Raw genomic sequence first — 22,422 nt, 5'->3', positions numbered from 1 at the left:
CCTGAATCTCTGAGCTGTTGACATAAAAAGAGGAGACAGAAAGCCTTGAAGGGTATCGTGGAGTTTTGTTTTCTTTTTGTATTGGTTTCTTGTGATTTTAATGTCATTTTGTGAATCTACGTCTCTGTGCTCATTAAAAAAACGCAGCCTTGAAGCGACTGGAACATCAATTGATCCCCAGTTAAAATGGAAAACCTCGGGATTGGTTTAAAATAGCGGGCAGAAGCAGGAATATATAATGTAATCAAAGGGGACGTCGGGATGTGTCGTCAGATGTGCTGCCTGCAGAGTCACTTCACTAGCACTCAAGCTGAACATGAGAGACTCTTCACCTCCCTATATGTCTTCTGTCCTTCTGCACAGCAACTGTCTTATTTTAAATCACTGGTCCAGAAGTCCAAGAGCTTATTTTATTAGTAGAACCACATTTGGGAAAAATCACAGACCTTTCCTTTGATTTTACAAGTCATTTAAGGCCCTGTCTGGTCCAAATTTTTAGGAGTTCAAGCGCATATTGATGAAACCCTATTGTAATTGTTAGAATGGACACGGATCAGTGATCTCCGCATAAACTGATGAGTGCAGACCAAACCGTAAGTCGTAGAGACTTGAAACTTTAGAGGAATGCTAGTACTCACACCGCCTACAATGTGACCAAGGCTCACCCCAAATTGGCCTGACAGGGGCGATCAAAAGTACGAAATCTCTCATAACTCCTAAACCGTCAGTCGCAGGCTTAAGTGTCCTATGTCGTTGGAAAGTTGAACTTTCGACTCACCATCACAGAGGGGCACAAGGGGTAGGTCCCCTTTTAGTGAAATACCTATAACTCCTGAATAGAATGAGATATCTCCGCCGAACTCAGAAAACTTATGTAAGAGCTCAGTCGGGGGCCACAGGAAAAAAATTGCGGAGCTTGGCCACTTGGTGGCGCTATAAGAGGGAAAAAACATAAAAATGGCTATAACTGGGCAACCATTATCAACATGAAAATCGGTGTGTACAGTCTTGGTCCAAAGTGCCACAAGTGTCTACAAGGACATTTGCGTATCTCAAAAAACATGGCCGCCATTGGCTGAAGAAGTTAGGCAAGGTTAACGAAGGCCGATCGGAACGAAACTCGGTGGGCCTGTTCAACTCACGGCACTAAAGGTCTGAGAGAAATTTGAAATTTGCATTTCTCAAGGGCATAAACAATTTTTCGCACATACGTGCAATATTCATATCATACAATAGAACTCCTCATTCCGGACAACTTTGCCTCTAGAACAATCGCTGTCAATTAAATTGTTTGTTAAATGATTGAGGAGAAGTAAAAAACCTGCTTTTGCGAACTAGTCCTAGTGTTTTCGCTTAGTCTGGAAAAAAAACACTGCAGTGCAATTCTCTGGACTCTCTAGGCCAATAATGATCAAAAACATGTGTAAATTTACCCTTTGGGAAGCTATAATGGGGTCGTTTAGAAAAGGAAAACTCAAAACTTATTGAAACCTGCTGAGCACATGCGACAGGTGTTCACCCAAAAATGAAAATTACACCATGATTTATTCACTCTTAAGCCATCCTAGGTGTATATGATTTTCTTCTTTCAGACGAATACAATCAGAGTTATGTTAAAAAATATCTATATATAAAATATCTATATCTATATTTAAAATTTTATAGTGTAAACTCTAATCTCTAGCTGCCGCTAACTGTCGTGCACATGTGCACAAGACATCCAGTGGATGACGTAGAACATATGCTAATGCTGTGATGAACACAGAAGTGAGAAATGCTGAAGCACAGTGGAGAGAGCAAAGCAAAACACAATTAATGAATTAGAAGTACAAAACGAGGATTTGTAAAGAAAAATGTTGTAGTATTTTGATATATAAGCCAAGAGGCGGCTGGTTTTCTCACGAGACCAAATTCGAAGATTAAAGTAAAATCGGTCAAATTTAATAATAATAAAAATTTGGTGACTTTTACAGCAGTCTAAAAGCAATATTTAGGTTAATTTAAAACAAACAGGACCTTAAAAATCTAAATTTTAAAATCAATTCTAAATGTAACTGGTTGCTAATGCCAAGAGACCAGAAAAGGTGAAATGTGATTTATTTATTTATTTTTTGTATACAAGTAACCTGCCATTTGATACAGTCAAGGAAGCATAAAATACTGTGATGCACACACTTGTTAATGACAGTGTCATTTGATCAGAATAAGAAGAAAGATCTTACACGCACATACTCGCCCACACACAAAGCAGTGTAGATTTATGTTCATTCATCAGCGACCGTTGGCACCTCGTGTCCTGCATGGCTGATGAAGTCTCTGCATTATTAACAAAGCTCTTCATACTCTGGCTCTGCAGCTGCCCGCATGCTGGCCTTGGCAACGCTAGCTAGCCCCATGCTACACAGAGACCCCCTGTCATAGCTCTTCTCAGCACTGAAGCGCTACAGTGCAGCAAAACAGCCAATATCTACTTAGCATTTGTGCCAGTGTCACACTTTATTGACTCTTTTTGGGACTCGGCCAATCAAGTTAGCAGCGTGCGCGTGCTGTTAGCACAGCTTGATGGTGGGCTACCTAATTTTAGGCAAGGTGGCCCTAGGTTTCACTAATGGATCTGCCCAGGCGATGAGCTCAGTATAGTGTGACTTCAAACGGCTTGCAGAACCATCAAATATTTACCAGCCATGCTGCTTTTCCACCTGCTCTCCCTCTGCTGGAGCGTAGCGGAGTGCGTATGATCCAGCAACATCCCACCATGTTCGCTGTTTTTGACCGCTGCTAGGACGAATGTTGACCTCAGCCCCCCTGCAGGGACAGTTTGTGGGTCTCTGACGAATGTTTTTGGACGATAGTATTAGTTTCTTTTTTTAGCACCAGATGAAAGCAGGTCAGACATTTGTCTGATCTTTGTGTTTATTTCTTTTGTCGGAAAGCAAAACTAGCAGCAGCATGTTATAATATGCTGTCATGAGGCCAGGTTGCTCTGTCTTAAATTCCTTATTTGAGTTAAATGTTTGAAATTAGATACATTTGTGCAAGTGTTGATGGTCTCTCATTCTGATAACAGGAAATACAAAACTGCCTTTGCGAAATTGTTGTTTCTCTGTGCGGCTGAGCTCCTATATGAAGGAAGCTGCATAAGAGAGATTGAAAATTATACCACAGATTCACTCAGTATCTCTCTCTCTCTGACATGCTGAATTGTAACATTTTGATCTATATAACACATAACATGGTTAGGTAGTTTGCAATATCCAGCTCTAAAGTGACACCATAATTTAGGCTTTATTTTTTCATTATTACTCAACCAGGATAAAACATATTTTATAAAACATTTAATTATTTATTAATTTATTCATTAACACTGAAATTGACAATTTTCTAGGTTTGGTGTCGTTAAATCTCTTGAAACATTCTATAAAACACCTTTGAGCCATTTACCAGTAAGTAAACTAGATATTTACAACCATAACTCTATATTCTGTAAATATATAGTCTGGGTTAGGGGTGTGTGATTGTTGTTTAAACAATATGCAATTTGACATTATCGAGTATAACGCAAAAAAAAACCGGACAAAACACAACCAGAGAGTGCACACATATACCATGAAATGTAGAGTTCACACCTTTATGACATGATTTAGTCTATTAAAATCATTTAGAATTCCCCAAAATTCAAGATGAGGGGGTAAAAATGCCCCGTATGACTTTTACATTTACATCATCTGATATAGTTAATATTACACAAAGTGTGATGTTTTTCTCCAAATATCAGCATGATTGCAAATGTGATATTGCCTTGATGAAAAATTAAGCGCATCCATCTATAATAAAAAGTGCCCTACAGCTCTGGGGGGTGAATAAAGGCCTCCTGTAGAAAATAAATGCATTTTTGTAAGAAAAATATCCATATTTAAACATCATAATCACTTTTCTCTAGCTTGAGTTATTTGTTGTACACGGAAGCCGTTCCTGACGGATGACGTAGGACGTATGCGTAGCGCATACACCTGTGAGTCTCGCGAAAACCAACATTTGTTTACAGGAGCAAAGGAAGCATTTTCCTTACTTTAGCAAAGGAAACGCAGTCTCCTTTTGGCTTATATTGTAATCCTCCGACATGTTTCTTTACAAATCCTCATTTTGTACTTCTAATTCGTGTCCATTGTTTTGTTTCCTCTCTCCACTGCGCGTCCGTGTTTTCTTCACTTCTGAGTGGCGCATGTGCAACGCTGACGTCCTACGTCATGAGCCCGGAACGGCTTCCGTGTACAACAGTTAGCGCAAGCTAGAGAAAAGTGATTATTATGTTTTAAATATGAATATTGTACTTACAAAAACACATCAAAATGCTACAGGAGGCCTTTATTCACCCGCCGGAGCCATGTGAGGCACTTTATATTATGGATGCACTTTATTGGACTTTTTTTGGACTGTTGAAAAGAAACACAAACCAACTGACATTATAAAGCTTGGAAGAGCCAGAACAGTTTTTAATATAACTATGATTGCATTTGTCTGAAAGAAAATAAGTCATAGGATGCCTAGAGGGTGAGTAAATAATGGGTTAATTTTCATTTTTGGGTGAACTAATGCTTTAAATGCATTCATGTCCTGCATTAAACCATTTGTTTGAATGCATCCAAATGACACTTCAGATGCAGATTCTGTGCCACTTCTGCATTGCGAACACAAATATTGTTGATACTGATTTCATTTGAATCAGTAACGGCCCTATAGTGTCTTACTGTTTGAATTTATTGATTACATTTAAGAATTTGATTCAAAAGATAATGCATTCATTTAATTAGGTTAGAAAACAATTGGCCTTATAAGGGTAAAAATGCCCATTAAAGATAAAAATCAATTTAATATTATTGGAAAAGTTCATTTCTGTTACTGCTGCTGTCTAATTACCACACCGAATATGAAGAATATCAAAAGCTTTGGGATTCGGCTCTCCATGGCAGTCCTACACCTGCCAAAATACCAGCACTGTAACAGCACTCCGCAAAATAAAGCAAAAATTCCAAAAAATATTGTGATGTCATTATCACACACCACTAATCTGGATGGGGTTTAAGAGGAGTAAATGATTAGAAAATCCAGCATACGTCACCAGAGAGAAGTCTGACGTTATCATCAACAAAAATTAAAACGTATACATGAAAATATCGTTTACAGTAAGATCAATAACAAGCATTTAGAGGATATTGGTGAATTTTCATTTTATGCTACATCTGTACTCGGCTGCTTTCAGTGGAACCATTAACAGAGACTCCCATGCTTTGTGTTTTAAATTATTTTTTCCATGTCAAACTATCTTTGTCATATATTATCTAATAAAACCAGCCCTATACAGCACATACTGTAACATGTATCATAAACATACTGTGATTGATCGCTTTACATTCATCAGACTCTTTCTGTCTGAACAGTCTGTTCTTGTCAAGAAAAAGCTGTCAGTTTGTCAAAGGTTCTGCTGCATTAGAGTTGTTTAATGCATGGTTCTTTCCTGAAATAATGTGCTGTAGTTTTACTTGTTTTCTTGCTGATTTTTCTTATTCTGATTCATTTAACCGGCAAAAACAGCGCACACACAAAGCGCCGAGAGCATTTCACTGGTCAAGGAAGAGTGTGCGCCTGAGCCATGCACTAAATCAACATGACTAAGTGTGACACTAAGAAAGATGAGGGAGTCCAGAGGAAAGATGAGGAAGCTGATATACAGTAAAACAGAATATGCTTCAGGCTGCTTGAGGATATTACCAAAAAACACGACGGCTTACAGAAGTGCGGTCGAAACAAATAATTGAAAATCATACTGGAAGCGGAAGAGCATTGTTTTTCATTTAGATTAGATTGTTTGTTTAAAAAGAGCATGAACATTGCTTACAAACTGCTGCAAAAGTCATGCATCGTTGTTGAATTCTCATTATGATTTTAGCATTAAAATACAACACTGACAACAATGATGAATTTGTTTACCTTTGTTCTCAGTGGCGGCGGCTAATGAAGGCATTGTGATAATGCTGATATTAAAATATGTATATGAAGTCAGATCCTCATTTAGCTGAGTGAAGTACCAAGGGGACCAAAAAAAAAAAAAGGAAAGCGAATAAACAAAGACAAAATGGTGTGCTGAGTTTGGATTCAGCATGTTAAATCAAAGACAATTACAACTGCGCTGCTCTGTCCCATGTTAATGAGCCCAGCGCTGAATGAAGGGATGAATAAATCATGGCTCAGAAAACGCATTTGAGGCTCCCGCTTTTCAGAGCCTCGTGTGTATCTGTGTGTGTTGATGGACCAGCGGAGCATCGCGACGAACATCAAAGCAGCTAGACAAAAGAGATTCACTCTTATATGTTCTCCCCTTCTTAGGGCTGTGTGTAAGGTTATAATGACAGTGGTCTGAAAGAGAGAGAGAGCCAGCGAGAGAGTGAGAGAGAGAGAGAGAAGGGAGGGAAGGAGGCAGTCGGTACAAGGCGCAGTGAGCGAGAGCCACAGAGCAGCGGACTAGATGATGACGAGAGAGACACGGTGAAGGTGAACGGAAGACTAAAACACGAGGGATTGTGAACAAACAAAAAGAAAACAGCACATGTCGAGGGAACCGGTGTCACACCGAGGCAGCTGAGTCCGGCTCACGATGAAAAGAATCCGTTGCGGACTGCAGACGGGAGCTGTGTGAATGGAAGAGACTGTAGATCTGTAGATAGCAGAGACAGAAGTGCAGGGGATGGTTGGGGTGCATGGGCTCTGTTGTTGGCATCGCTGCTGCTGTCCTACTCTGCTACCGCTACCCTTCCCCCTGCGCTCTGAACCCGTTCAACACGCGCAGATATGAGCTCCAAACACTCGTCTGACTGGATCCCTTACAGGTACAGCCGTTTGTCGGTGAGAGAGTGAGCTTGTGTGTTTGGTTGGAGAGAATAGGTGTCTTTGATGATGGTGAAAGGATAATGAGTGGCACCCTGGCAGGGCTGCAAAGGTGGCAAAGGTGATTCTCTTGCCCTTGTCTGTTATCTCTTGTACTCTAGTGTTTCTCATGCTGCTAGTTGAGCGCTCAGGGCTAGTTTGTGCATGTCCGGTTGTATAGTTGCTGCTGAGGTTTTGTTTATATCAACTGGTCTGACATAAAATCCATTACAGGGTTCAGCAATAAAGATGGCCCTACTGGAGCCAGTTGATGTAACTGTCACTGCTGCATTGTCGCTTTACATTGTGTGTCTGTGTTAAGGCTGTATTTATGCTGATCTTCTTTGTGTTTTTTATGCTTTGAGAACTTTTAGAACTCTAGCTAGAACTCTACCATAGACCAGATTTGTGACCCTGGACCACAAAACCAGTCTTAAGTATCACGGGTATATTTGTAGCAGTAGCCAACAATACATTGTATGGGTCAAAATTATAGATTTTTCTTTTATGCCAAAAAACATTAGGATATTAAGTAAAGATCACGTTCCATGAAGATATTTTGTAAATTTCTTACTGTAAATATATCAAAACTTAATTTTTGTTTAGTAATATGCATTACTAAGAATTTCATTTGGACAACTTTAAAGGCGATTTTCTCAATATTTAGATTTTTTATTTTTTTGCACCAGATTTTAGATTTTCAAATAGTTATATCTCTGCCAAATATCGTCCTATCCTAACAAACCATACATCAATGGAAAGCTTATTTATTCAGGTGTTTTGATGTATAAATCTCAATTTCAAAAAATTGACCATTATGACTGGTTTTGTGGTCCAGGTTCACATTTGGTTACGACTAGTCTGAAATGTGATTTATTTAAAAAAAAAAACGTATAGCTGCTGCATTTATTTAATCAAAAATACAGTAAAACAGTTATGTTGTTCAATTATAAAAATATTATTACAAATATTATTGTAACTATTATAAAATAAAAAATGTTTTAATATATTTTAAAATAGTTGATAGTAGTTTATTCTTGTGATGGCAAAGCTGAATTTTCAGCAGCAATTACTCCAATATTCAGTGCCACATGATCCTTCAGAAAATCCTTAAAGCTGTTCTGTTTAATTTTTTTGTCCGTTTTTTTTTAGTATCTTTTGAGAAGAATGTTGAAAAGAATGTCATTTATTTGAATTAGATCTTTTTGTAGCATCACATTAATGTTTTTATTAAATAAATGTATACTTGCTTAATAAAAGTATTAATTTTGGTCGACTGGTAATTATCAGCTCAGATGTTAAGCTTTTTTTATGGTTATCAATTAAACAGTTGCATTAAACAATTTGTGTGAATGCATCTAAATGACACTTCAGATGCAGATTCTGTGCCACCTCTGCATTGCGAACACAAATATTGTTGATACTGATTTCATTCAAATCAGTAACGGCTTATAGTGTCTTACTATTTGAATTAATTGATTCAATTTAAGAATTTGATTCAAAAGATAATGCATACATTTAATTTTTTAAAACTGATTTGCAGATAAAATAATTTAAAAGCATTTAAAGGAAGTTTTTGTCAATGCCCTTGTTGTTCTTAATTTTGACATAAATTTTAATTTTTACACCAGACATATATATATATATCGGTTATCAGACTACTTGATCTGTAATAATCTGTATTGGCATCGGCCCTGAAAAACACATCGTTAATCCTATTTAAAAAATCATAATAAAGCATAATTCTATTAGGAATTCACAAACGCTAAGATTCAGTTAAATAAATGCATGTGTGTAATTATTGTAAGTATATAATTATTTACCTACGTGCATCTCAGAGCAGCTCCGTTCATAGTAAATGCTGCTCCAAAATAGGGATGGATTTAAAAATGTATCACGATAATTTCTGGTATTATTGCAATAACAATATCAATGACTATAATTGAGCAAATCCTGTTTCTTTAGAAAAAAATATTATCTTTCCTATTTTTACCCTAAATAGAGCATAACTGAGTACACATTTACAATGTAATGACCGTTTAATTCACTAGATGCCAGAGGGCGCCCTTGCGCAGAAACTCCACATATGCTTTGTAGCAGAAGTAATAGTACTGATGATGCTCCAGGAAATCTCTGATCCACTTATCGCTGTTGCTGAATAGAAGCAGATAGAGAAATTTTAACTGAGAAAACTTGACAATAAACATACAATTGCTAAACATGGTTTGTCTGTGTTCTTCAAGCAATCTTGGGTATTTTTATAAGGATAAAGTATATTTATAATGCAATGCTAATCAACATAGCTTTTATAATACTATAAAATAGTATGATTTCTGCCTCATTCTGTGATATAAAGCCACGTCTGATCGCAAAAGGCTATTTTAAACACTCGACTATGTTATGAAGTTAATTTATAGAAAAAGCATGTTGGGACAACAGGTTTGTAAACGAGCTCATACACATGAAAAACTGATCGTACACGTGCTACTGTAAACTTTATTGTTATTATTGCAGGAACACTAATTCTTATCGTGGGGAAAATATTTACCGGTCTATCGCAAACTATGGATATCACCCATCCCTACTCTAAAAGCTGTTATCATTTACATGGGTGGAGCGTCTCAAACTCCATCTCTGCTTGTTGTTGTGAGTTTGGGTTTATTATAACATTCATCTGGGAATGCAGCATGCCCTATTTCATCAGATTTGTAAGGTAAATCATTTATAAACCTAAGCAAACACAGGAGAATACATCAGTATCTTTTTCAATATGCTAACTGTTCATCACGATTTCAAAATAAAATTTGAAACCCTCACTCTGAGTCTGCCTCTTTGCTATTAAATATGTATTTTAAGTCATTTTAAAGGCTATTGCTCACTTAGGTCTATTTTTATTACTACAAATTAATTATAATTATCCGATTACTTGATTAATCATCAGAATAATCGACAGATTATCTCATCATTTACTTTTTTCAGAATGCTCTGGATATATTTGCTTTATATTTTTAATAACTTGTAATTCAGGTGTGGACTATGAGTTATTATTAATGTAAATAGTAATAAAGGCATGCTTTTGATTTATGTTTGCTGTTGGAGGCATGTCTGCTGCTGCCTCTCAGAGGAGCCTCATTGCCATGGCTGCACTGCCTCTGTTCTCTCATTGGCTCTTGGTTGCTATAAGTTACAAGCCCACTTTCCTCCACTCTTTCTTTCAAAGATTACATCAGGGAGCACTTGCCGCTTGTTGCGAAGAGCTAAAGGTACCACTCAACCTACCCTTGAGGGTCTAAGACTGTCTCTATGGGAGTGTGTTTTGATTGTGAAGATCTGCCCTCTCCCACACCCCAGTTTCCTGTGTGTGAGGTCTGTGATTGTGACCTGAATGGATCTGAGAAATCTAACGAGCTTTGGCACCAGAGGAGCTCAAGGGAACCGTAATGGAAAGAGAAGCGTACATGAGTCATTTGTTTTAACTAAACCTGTAGAAAAGAACATCAGAAATTATATCTCTCACTTGTTTGTTGTAGTCAGTAGTGGATTAAAAGGTGATTTGAAACCTGCTTTTTTTTCAGAACAGAAAATAATATTTGGTCCCACTTATATTAGATAGCCTTAACTACTATGTACTTTTAAATTAGTAATTTAACGCAATGGGCTTATTGTGTACATACATGTTTTTATGTTGTACTTATGTTTTAAAGGGGTTATCAGATTTTTCATTAAGACCCTTAGGAATCATATCAACTTGTGGAAAATGGGCATCCGATGACCCCTTTAAAAATACCTGCATGTAATTACATCTGTAATTCATTTCTGTAATTACATTTATAGTTACACTGTTGATCCATCCCTAACACCTTAACCCACCCTTAAACCAACCCATACCACCAAACCTGTTCCTAGCCTTACCTGTATTCCACCTTAATAGCAGCAAAAATGTTTTGCAATACAATATGAACACAATAAATTACATTGCACTGCGTATATAGTAGTTAAGGCCACCGAATATAAAGTGGGACTGAATATTTTCATTCAGTGAAAGTCATGCGTCCAATGTTATCACTAAGGCGCAGATATAATCTTCATTGTCCCCTTTCATGACATAAAAGGGTGTAAATAATGACATAATTTGCATTTTTGGAAAAATATGCCTAGTAGGACCCTATACATATGCCTCCTTCAGAGTCATCTATTCCAAGATCAAATTATCTGAGATGTACTATTATAGAAACATAACTGGCACCTCCATTAAGTGTCACTGGTTATGAAAGAGCAACCTTTGAGCAATAGCTTTTCCTCTGGGAAGTTCTTTTTTTGTCACGAGTGTTTCTTAAGGTTTATGAAAGTACTTTGATTGATGTTTTCCCATAATACTAATGATCAATCTTTTGTATTTAGTTAGGAATCGGGCAGAGATTTGCCTTGTAATGGCTGATCTCATAGATAAAACACTGTACGTATTGCCTATTGTACCTTAGAGCTGTGGCTGAACAGTTGAATTACTCATATGTGAATTTCGGGCAATGATTTCCATCCAAAAAAGAAAGTAGGTCAATAATTAGAGAAGCAGCAGTAGGGTGATTTTCTATTAAGTGTCTTGCTTTCAGGCATACTGGTAACGCAGAAAGATATGGAACTCTGTCTTTCATATTCTTCTGTTTGTCACCCCCTATAGTACTCAGTCTTGAAGGACTAGGGAAACAAACAACAGTGAGAACAGGCAGCGAATATGTCCTTCTCTCATGTCTCCCTCAGTCAGCAGGGCCGTTGGGCCCCTCATGGCTTTTTTTTTCATGGTGTGATGAGCATCTCTTCCCCTGCAGATGGGGCTTGCTATGAAAAATGTATTGAGCTGAGAGATCATGCTGGCGTAGCTGAGGTTGCCTCAGCTGGACCTTCTGCATCACAAATACTAATTTCACAGCGTTGGCCAGTTTATTAGAGAGCCAGTGTGCTCTGGTAGGTCACAGGCTCTATATGGACAAACACACACTCACAACACACACATACACAGAGCTCACTGGGGGTTAAGGACCTTGTTATCCACAAACATGGAAAGATAAGTACCATTGCCTGTTTTCTATTTGAACACTGTCATGCTAGTGTGCACGTACATAAACACATGCTGTTTTTTATACTATCACAGTCTGTCAGAATTTTGGCAAGATCACTCGAATGTCCTGTTAAAAAAACTGTAGAGCTGTCACAGTGATTCGTCCATTGTATTTGAGTATTCGATTTTTAAAAATCCTCAATTTCATTTTGCCCACCTCGATTAATACCGGAAGTGGTGCATTTCACGGACGAGAAACGCATTTTTAGACTTTTCCAAGGCTGCATGATATAATGATATATTAAACCCATTGAAAACTCATAATTAAGCATATTTGTAAATTCACAAACGCTATGATTCAGTTAAATAAATATACATGCGATGCAGGTTTAATTTATGTGCTTTGTTTATATGTGTGTATGCATGTTTTGATGTCCACATATTCATTAAATTACAGTAGCTATAGCATTTCTGTCAGAAAGAAATGGCCACATATTAAAGAATAAGTGGACTTTGAATTTGAATTAAATCATGTTTAGTCAGTATTAAACTTGGATTAGATCACACAATAATGTGTAAAAACAATCATCAGGCCGTTGGCGCCCTCTGCAGGGCTTTGTTGTAATGTGTAATGTACATTAGCTTAATTGTTTATAGTACATTATGTTTTAACCGTTTTTGTTCAATAAAACTATGATCTATTGCTTTTGATACTTTATTTGAACTAATTATTATTGCCTCATTGCTATTGTATATGTATTTTTAAGCAATTTTAAAGACTACTGTTCACATACTGTTCACATACATTATAATTATAGATCTATGCTCTATGACATCCGTTTTATTTCCAAATTCATTTTTTTTCCGTTTTAATTTCTGGATTCCATTTTAATGGTTCTGTTAAATTTTCATAATCAAAAGCATCTCCAATTAATTGATTTTTAAAAAATTAGTGTATTTTTTTTTTCAGAAATACTGTGTAATTCCTTTTTTTCCTAAATAAATGTGTTGTTTTTTGTGGGAAATTAATCATTTAGATTAACTGATAAATTAGTTGATAGATTTATCTATATAAAAATAGTCATTAGTGGCAGCCCTAAAAATCTGATGTTAAACTCAGAAAAAAATAGAATTCAAAATTAGAGTTTATGTCTTGCATTTCTGATTTTTTTTTCTGAATTGTGAGATAATCCACAATTCCACAGTAAAAAATGTCCTTGGATACACTAAAAAATGTTCAGAAACCAGTTTGAGGCATTTTTTCTCAGAGCCTTGATTCATGTAGAGTTTCTGCTTTTCTGTTTTCATCCTATGACACACTCATCGAATTGCAGCAGATAGTTAAAAGACAGAATCAAAATAAGAGTTTCATTGCAAGCGGAAAGCACTGAGAAGCAAAGATGTGGAAAAAAAGACTTACGTAACTCTATAGAAATTCTTTAAAGCTATCTCGAAAGTGTGACTGACCTTCATTGAACTGTGTAGTAGTGTAGTGTAAAGACATACGCAATCATTCCTAAAGCCTAAAGGAAAAAAAAAACTATTCTGTTATCACTTACTCTCAAAATCATTTTTTATTCTATCGTTCTAACATTTTCTCCATGCAATATAAAAGAAGAAAAGTGAATTTAATTTAAGATCTATTCTCTAAGAACAGGCCTTGTCTAATGGGATTTTGCTTCTCGAGTTAATCCTATTTAAAGATTTTTTTGATATTTTTGCTGGAGTACAAGTAGTAAATGTTGTGGTAAATGCTGTCGGTGCTTGAACATTCTTGTGCGTCATAGCTCTTTTTTTTTTTTACCATTTCTTTCTGTAGTGCGTTGTATTTTGTTTTAATGAATGAGAATTTGCAGGTAAAAGTACAGCATGCAAATCAGCAGATGTTATTTTCTGATTCCATTACACACACATACTGTTAAACACCCACATGCATACACACACACAATGACACACAAAGTGAATTGTCACTGTCATCAGTGAAGCTTGATGGTTAGGGAGAGAAATTCTACCGCACATTGCAGGCAGCTGTCAGAACATATCAATTTATCTCTCATCCCTTGTTGACCCTCATTATAACCGCTCTGTTTATGTCATTATCTGCCAATCTGATGAGAACTGACACCCTTGACTGCTAACATTAGGCACTCTGCTTTACATGTGTGCATTTATATATTTTTGCTTTAGAAGGGAGTTCATGAATGTGTGCAGATAAGCACAACTATTTTTGTATCCTGAAGGTTGCGTTTTTGAGTTACTGAAATAGGTGTCTGTGTTTCTGAATGAGTGTGTGTTCTTGGGCATGTGTCTTCGTGTCCATGTGCATGTGTGATAAAAATGGTGTCAGTGTTGGCAGCCCATAGAGAGTGAGATTTCTCAGGTTTAAATAGAAAAGTAGAGATTCTGAGTTCTTTGCAGCTATATGCACTGGAATATCCATCCGAGAGAGAGAAGGAGAAAGAGACACCAGTATAATCCTCCTGAAAAGACAAGCTTAGAGAAACATGAATTTGCATGTTGGTTAGTACTGGTTTGGTTAGAAATATTTTGTAACTGTATGTCTGTTTTTCTGTCTGTTCATCTGTCTTTTAGAGCTGGACAATTAATTGTTAAAAGATTGCAGTACTGATTTAAACATACATGACAACGATCCAGCTGTCTATTACACCTGTTTCACATCGCAAGCGACAGCGGAGTTTGAGCAGCGCGTATTTTGCGGCTGCTCGTGTTAATAAGGGTTGGCAGTTGTACTTTCAATGTGAACACTCTCATTTATTACTATAAGCAGCGACGAAATACACGCTGCTCACTCTCCGCTTTCACTTACAATGTGAAACAGACATTAAGCCTGAGACTTATCTATCAACTGTAGGGTTAAAGGATTAGTTAAAGTTAAAATTTCCTGATCATTTACTCACCCACATGTCATCCAAGATGTTCATGAAGGTCCAAATTGCAGTCTCAGTGGAGCTTTAAAGGGCTCTACACGATCCCAGGCGAGGAATAAGGGTCTTATCTAGCGAATCGATCTGTCAATTTCTAACAAACAAAAAAAAAAACTTTTATATATATACTTTTTAACCAAAATGCTCATCTTGCACTAGCTCTGCATCCACGACCTCACGCATTACGCAATCACATTGGAGACATCACACATGGTTCGAATAAAAAATTAAATCTGGGACAGTTAAAATTTAGCTCAGGAGCACTTATATTGCTTGTAGATGTTACTACACTTCGAGTGAAGTTAACCTGTGGCACATTCAATTGAATGGGTATGATTTGAAAAGGCACAACATCTTAATAAAAGGTCTAACAGGGACTAGATCTCAGAAACAGGATTGTATCAAGCCACACATCTTGGAAAGAGTTCAGAAAAAATTCTGTTGCATTGAAGTTTCACAGAAGAATGTAGTCTCTGTTACCCTTAATGGAAGATGTTTGAAACAAGCAGGACTCTTCCTAGAACTGGCCTCCTGGCCAAACTGAGCAAATGATGGAAAAGGGCTTGGTTAGACTGGTGACCAAGAAGCTGGTGGTCACTGTAGTTGAGCTCCATGATCATATGTGGAGATATGAGTAACCTACATAATGACAAATCTAGGTCAATCTAGGCTTTATCTAGATTGGCCAATCTAGGCAAAACCCAATGCTCTCCTCAGCGAAGACACATGAAAACTGAATTTGCAACAAAGCACCTAAAGGACCCTCAGACTGTGAAAAAACAAAATTCTCTGGTCTGATGAACCTTAATTCCAAGCATCATGTTTGAAGGAAACCTGCACTGCTCATGACCTGCAGAGTACTATTCCAAAAGTAAAGTGTGCAGGTAGCATGAGGCTGTTTTTCAGCAGCAGGGACTGAAGGACTCGTCAGAGTAGAAGAAAAGCTCAATGCACCAAAATATTGAGATGAATGAAAACCCAGTCCAGAGCATTTAGAACCTCAGACTGGGCAGAAGGTTCACCTTCCAACTGGACAGTGACACTAAGCACACAGCAAGAGTGGCTTATAGACAACTGTGTGAATGTCCTTGAGTGGCCTAGCCACAGTCTGGACTTGAACCCAATCAAACATTTCTGGAGAAACCTGAAAATGTGTGTCTGCCCCATAGACTGTAAAATACATGGACGTAGTGTCCGTGACGTCACCCGTAGGTTTCTGAAGATCATTTTTGAAGCTCTTAGTGGGCGGGAGTCAGCCGTTGCCATCTTGGAATCGCGTCATTGCACGTCACTCCCGGATAATCAAAAATGGGCAAATAGGCGGGACGTGGGTTGAGCTGATGCTGAAACCACGCCCACCTAGCGCGACGGTGGTGACAGCAGCGGCAATCCACCTGTCACTTAAGTGGCCACGCCCTAAATTATGCAGAACTTTAAGGCTTAATATAAATTAAACGGATGAGTTATAAAAAAATTCACCCCCCTCACAGTTGACATGAAGGCCAAAATTAGCTATATAGACCAAAAACACTTTTTGAACCAGGCTGTAAACATATTTTTTTCTGCTGTGAAGTTGGGCATTTTAACATGGGGAGTCTATGGGATTGACTCCCTTTTGCAGCCAGCCTCAAGCGGCCAGTCGATGAATTGCAGTTTTAGTCACTTCCGTGTTGGCTTCAAGAGGGAGATCGGGAGGTTGCCACTTGGTCTGCCCCCATCCAACCTGAGAGAGCTTGAGAGGTGAAGAGGTGAGGAGAAGAATAGCAGATAATTGCCAAATGCTTATGTGCAAAGCTTGTCATAACCAAAAAGCTGTAAAGGTGCTGTAAAGTACTGAGTTAAGGGTATGAATACTTATGCATTCTACTTGTTTTTAGTTTTTAATTTTTTTTTATTTTTAATAAATATTTTGTCATTATAGTGTATGGAATGTAGATTGATGTGGGGAAAAAGTAATTTAAAGCAGTTTAACATAAGGCAGCAACGTAACAAAACGTGAAAAAAGTGAATACTTTTGCAAGGGACTGTAGCTATTGGAAGCTATTGTTCGCTTTGTAAATACTGGGGGTTTTTGCCAATGTCACACATAACCTGTCTATCTGTCTGTTTTGTTTTTTATTGTTCTGTCAATCAGCGTATTGTTCTGTGTCATTTTATCTGTCTAAATATTTCTGAAAATAAGAGCGTCTGATTAGCATGTTTATTTTGTGTTTTATAATGTCATCAAGGAAATGAGTAAATGCCTGTGGTGTGGTGCTCTGAAACGAAACCACTGTAAATGATTTTTTATTGTCTAATGACATCCAGAGGGGAGCCAAATCAACACAGATACCAAAGATAGCAGAATTCTTGATTTGTTTACAGTATTTGTAACTGTGCATCTCACTACTGTCTGATTGTAAAATATGTGTCTATCAGATGTTAAAACCAACACCCTGGTTGTGCTTTTCAGATTACAGAGCACAAATCCTTTTCCACACCACCCTTGATCTGTCACACTTCTTCTCTCCGCATGACCCACCACAGCCACAGAGGAAGCCCACTATTGCCATTTAATTAACGGAGCTTTCGCCTCAGCAATAACAGGCGGCAGAAATGCATAAGAAGGTCTGGAGTGAATGTGTCATAACTGATTATAGAGAACCAGAGGAGGGACAGGCAGAGCACAAAGGCCTCACCAAAGACCTCCCTCCTCACAGGACCTGAAAGAGCACAATGAGTCATAGGCATGATCAACACAGCAGCGCTGCCTGTCTCCTTGTTCATACGTATTATTTATACACTGTTCTGCCCATAATTTAGGTATAATGACTAGTAAATAGAGAGCAAATGCTGTGATTTATATTTATATCATAATAGTTGCTTTTTTCGATATTGTATGAGCTAAGATCTGTTTTTAGTGAGAGACATAAACAGTAAGGAGTTGCATTGTGAAGGCCACCTTTGGTTAAATCATTGATGTTGTATTTTTCTTTTACTGTATGCTTCTTTTGACACTGGACTATCTTTGTATACACAAAAGGTAATCTAGTAAGTTTGAATGGTATCTCTGTTGGTGCTTCTCTCGCTGTGGCACGTCTTTGTTTTGTGTGGTTTTCCCATTAATCTTGTTTTTGTCCTCCTGCAGCACATTGGATGATGAGGGCACGAACCTACGACAACAGAAGCTGGACAGACAGGTGAGTCTTCCTTTGGTTTCTTTTCAGCACTGTGTACAGAAGGCCCTGTTCAAAGGAAATGAGATAAATCAAAAAGAATAAAAACAGACAGAAAAAGAACAATGAGAGAGAAATCATTCACGTCACGGAAGCATATTCTCAAGACTGTTAAAAGAACAGTCTTTTGATAAGATTCCATATGCCAGCAGTTCCTTTGCCTTATGTTATGTGCTGTTATTTTAATAGACTTGCCCCAGACAGTGTTGAAAACTTATGCCAAAATTGATTCTTTCAGTTAGCCAGACTCGTTCCTCTGTGGTCTTCATTAGCCTTGTGGGTTTGCATTGGATATGCTGATAATCCTTTGGTATTTAACACACTAGACTCTAAGAACAACAGATGGGTTCCTTGGAAACCTGAATTAGTGATTTTTTTGCAACAGGCATATCATTTTTTCTCAAATTTCATTAAAAAGGTTTTTTTGACGAAATGTGACATAGGGCAAAATGTACATAATAAGGCATAATGTACAGACAGTTGTTAATTAAAGCCTAACCAGAGCTAAAACGAATCACCCTAAAGGGATTTATTTTATAATGACTGGCTGTTTGTACACTATTCCGCTCATTATTAGTAGTTGTAAGCTGTAAGTATTTTAATATCTTTCTTGTAAGCTGGCTTGAATCTTAATAAGAAAAATAGTCCATTACAGCATAAAGCAGGCAATCTAGCAACAAGACGAACACTGCAACAATACTATAAATTATGTTTCATTAATAATCTTAAACTTATTAAGCTGCTTTGTATAGACTAGATAGCTAATATACTTAGCTGCAGCGTCCTCTGTGTTAACTTCTTTATTGTGTCTCACATTAGTTTATTGACTTTCCAAACAAAATTATCATTTTCTTGCTTAACTGAGTTTTATGCTCGTTTGCTGACCACATACACTACCATTTAAAAAGTTTGGGGTCAGTAGGATTTTTTAAAATGTTTTTGAAAGACATCTCTTTTTTTTATTTACACTACTGTTCAAAAGTTTGGGATCAGTAAGATTTTTAATGTTTTTTAAATGTTTTTTTTTAATGCTCATCAAAGCTGCATTTATTTTATCAAAAATACAGAACAAACTGTAATATTGTGAAATATTATTGCTTCTATGTTCTATTTTAATATGTTTGGAAATATAATTTATCCTTGTGATACACAGCTGAATTTTCAGCATGATTACTTTAGTCTTCAATGTCACGTGATCCTTCAGAAATCATTCTAATACGCTGATTTATTATCAATGTTGGAAACTGTTTTTTTTTTTGAACCTATGATACTTTTTATACACTACTGTTCAAAATTTTGGGGTCAGTAAATTTTTTTTCTTTTTTTTTTTGAAAGAAATTAATGTTTTTATTCGGCAAGGATGTGTTAAATTTATAAAACTTATAGTAAAGTCTTACATATTTAGAAAAGATTTCTATTTTAAATAAATGCTGTACTTTTAGATTTTTTTATTTATCAAAGAATCCTCAAAAAAAATCAAAAAAAAAAAAAAAAAAGATTATAAATCAGCATATTAGAATGATTTCTGAAGGATCATGTGACACTAAAAGATGCTAAAATTTCAGCTTTGCATCACAGGAATAAATTATATTTTAAAGTATTTTAAAATAGAAAACAGTTATTTTAAATGTAATAAAATGTAATAATTAATTTGTAATGACATTTCACAATATTACTGTGTTTTCTGTATTTTTATTTAATTTTATTTAAATGAATTGGTTTAAAAACAATAAAAAAACTTACTGATCCCAAACTTTTGAACGTCAGTGTATGTCAAAAGTACAGTAATAATGTGAAATATTTGTACAATTTAAAATAACAGTTTTCTATTTTAATATATTTAATTTATATTTGATATATTATTTATATTTTATATATATTTTAATATATTTTATGTCATTTATTTCTGTGATGGCAAAGCTGAATTTTCAGCAGCCATTATTGCAGTCTGCGTCACATGATCCTTCAGAAATCATTATAATATACTGATTTGCTGTTCAGGAACTTCTGTTCATTTACTGTTATTTTTAGTGTTTAAAGCAGTTCTTTTTAGCACAGCATTTATATATATAATTTATATTTATAAATTTTTGTGTCTTTACTGTAACTTTTGATTTATTTAATGATTTCTTGATGAAGAGTTAAAATTACTCCAAATTTTGAAAAATAATGTATACAGTATATTGGTAATACGGATGTACTCCAAGGTGTATGTTTGTAGAAATTGAATTTCATAATTTTTATTATTATGAGATGCAGTTCATAATTTAACTTGATTAGAAATTAATCTTGAAATACTTGTGACATCCAGTGAAATACTTGCAAGTAGCAATTCAGGGCATCAGGGTTATTCATACAGATTTAGTTGGTTTACTCTCAAATTTCAGACAGATATAAAAAGATTCAGTGACGCAAAGTATCAGAACTACAGAGCGGGGACAGAATTAGGGTGTTAGAGGAGACAGAAAGAGCATCCGCCTCAGCCTTGTAGATTTTTTTTCAGAGAAAAGTGACAGAAGAGAAAGAGCTCAGAATTTTTAGTTTGTCAAAATCCTTCCTCTCTTCAGCTGTCCAAAATGTCTAGAGGCGTGATGTAGATAGGAGATAGGATTTTAATGAGCTGCGAACATTAGGAAGCCTCCATGTTCCTCACCTCTGCAATGAGGGAGTTTGGAGGAGATCTCCTCGAGGATGCTTTGCATCTGCTTGTCTGCTGCTGGGCTGTAAACACCAGCGGTTCTTGCAGCTGGATAGGGAGACAAGCATAATTTGCTCCAAATCTCGAATCAAGCCAATAGGTTTAGCCCTCAGCACTCGGCCGCTCTTTAATGAACCTCCCACACTCTTCACAAGACCATGAGACCAAATTACCATGTTTATTGCCTGTCTGCTTTGCATAATAACCTTGAAGGAGCCAAGCCTGAAATTGTTGAGCATCACCTTAGCCAAGCTCTTTGTGCTCTCTATGGCCTCAGGAGTCTTTGACCAGTGTGTTTCAATGAATTTTAAGGTGCTGTGTGAGCACATCTTCCGAGCGATCTGTTTAAGTGATACCGAAAATGTTATGGCTTATTTGGCAGCGCTGTTTAGCATCAGCTCTGAGAACAGAGCAGAGCACAGACGGTGAACGTGTTTAGGCAATGTGTTCGCAGATAAACAACTTTTTATTAGAACATCAATATGGAGATCTGTGTGCGCTCCACAAAGGCATGTTTCCCCAAGCAACAAGGTACCGCCAATAGAACGAGCTTTGTATAGAAACCCCTGAGGGAGATGCAATCTTGTAGGAACATGAAGCATTATTAAAAACACATGAATTCATTGTCTCCGTGTAAGGATGACAAATTTTAAAGCCAAATCAAATCACACGGTGTGTCATATCAAAGGATTTTAACCATTTTATTTTAATGCCGTCTCTATAATTATTATTATTATTATTAAAGGTAGGCTTGTGTATTGACAGATTTCACAAATCTTTTTTTCCCCAATTCACAAGCTCTCGATTAGATTTTTTAAACATCTGGATAAGTACAGTATGTGTCATTTTAGTCAACAATCTCTCAAAGGTTGCTGTGCATTACTATAACATTAACATTATAACATTACTATTATGCAAAATTCACTTTTACATGTTGTTTGAACATAAATGTGTGTTGGCAGTGTGTACACAACCACCCTATAATGATAAAAATCCACACACTCCCTTTCTTTTAAATCCCCACAAATCATAAGCAGTGTCTCAGAGCAAGCCAATCACAGAATCCGTAAAATGTGACATCACCTTTTACAAGCCCCACCCACGACTGTTAACGGACACAGCCGTATTAAACAACAACAAAAAAAAAAAGCCCTGAGCCGCACACAATCCACCATGTTTATCTTCACACCAGAGCTTTTAAAAGCAGCATTAAAGTTCTTTATACAGCTATAGACATTATTCAGTCCAGAGCAGTGGGTGATTTCCTGCTTTTATTTTATTGTTTTGGTCATATTAACAGCATGGACTGCAGTATAGGCACTGCATATTACACTGCTGTCACTTAATACACAGATCTAATATACACATGCAATTTATTTCTCAGCTGTTTAACTTCAGAGACATAACCGACTGTGTTTTTGTAACTTATGCGTGTTTTAACATAAAGAAAACTTAGTTTAGTACTCACATGTTTACACTCAGGAAACCGTAAATCAGAAGTTTAAACTGATATGGCTTCATAATGCATGATTTCAGCGCTATAGACATTATAATCAAAGCCAAACAGATGTTTTTTTGGCAGAGAAT

At 36.6% G+C, this 22,422-nt stretch overlaps 1 protein-coding gene across 1 annotated transcript in view; it reads left to right on the top strand.

Moving 5' to 3' along the window:
* The window catches only part of tub (TUB bipartite transcription factor), a 91,308-nt gene that overhangs the window by 40,740 nt on the left and 28,146 nt on the right, over nucleotides 1–22,422 (top strand). The window contains 1 exon segment of the mRNA XM_051115714.1: nucleotides 18,050–18,101. Within this exon segment, the coding sequence (XP_050971671.1) occupies nucleotides 18,050–18,101 (52 nt within the window).

The sequence above is a fragment of the Labeo rohita genome, chromosome 7 (assembly GCF_022985175.1).
Source record: "Labeo rohita strain BAU-BD-2019 chromosome 7, IGBB_LRoh.1.0, whole genome shotgun sequence".
Taxonomy (NCBI): Eukaryota; Metazoa; Chordata; class Actinopteri; order Cypriniformes; family Cyprinidae; genus Labeo; species Labeo rohita.
This window is presented reverse-complemented; position numbering and strand designations above follow the sequence as displayed.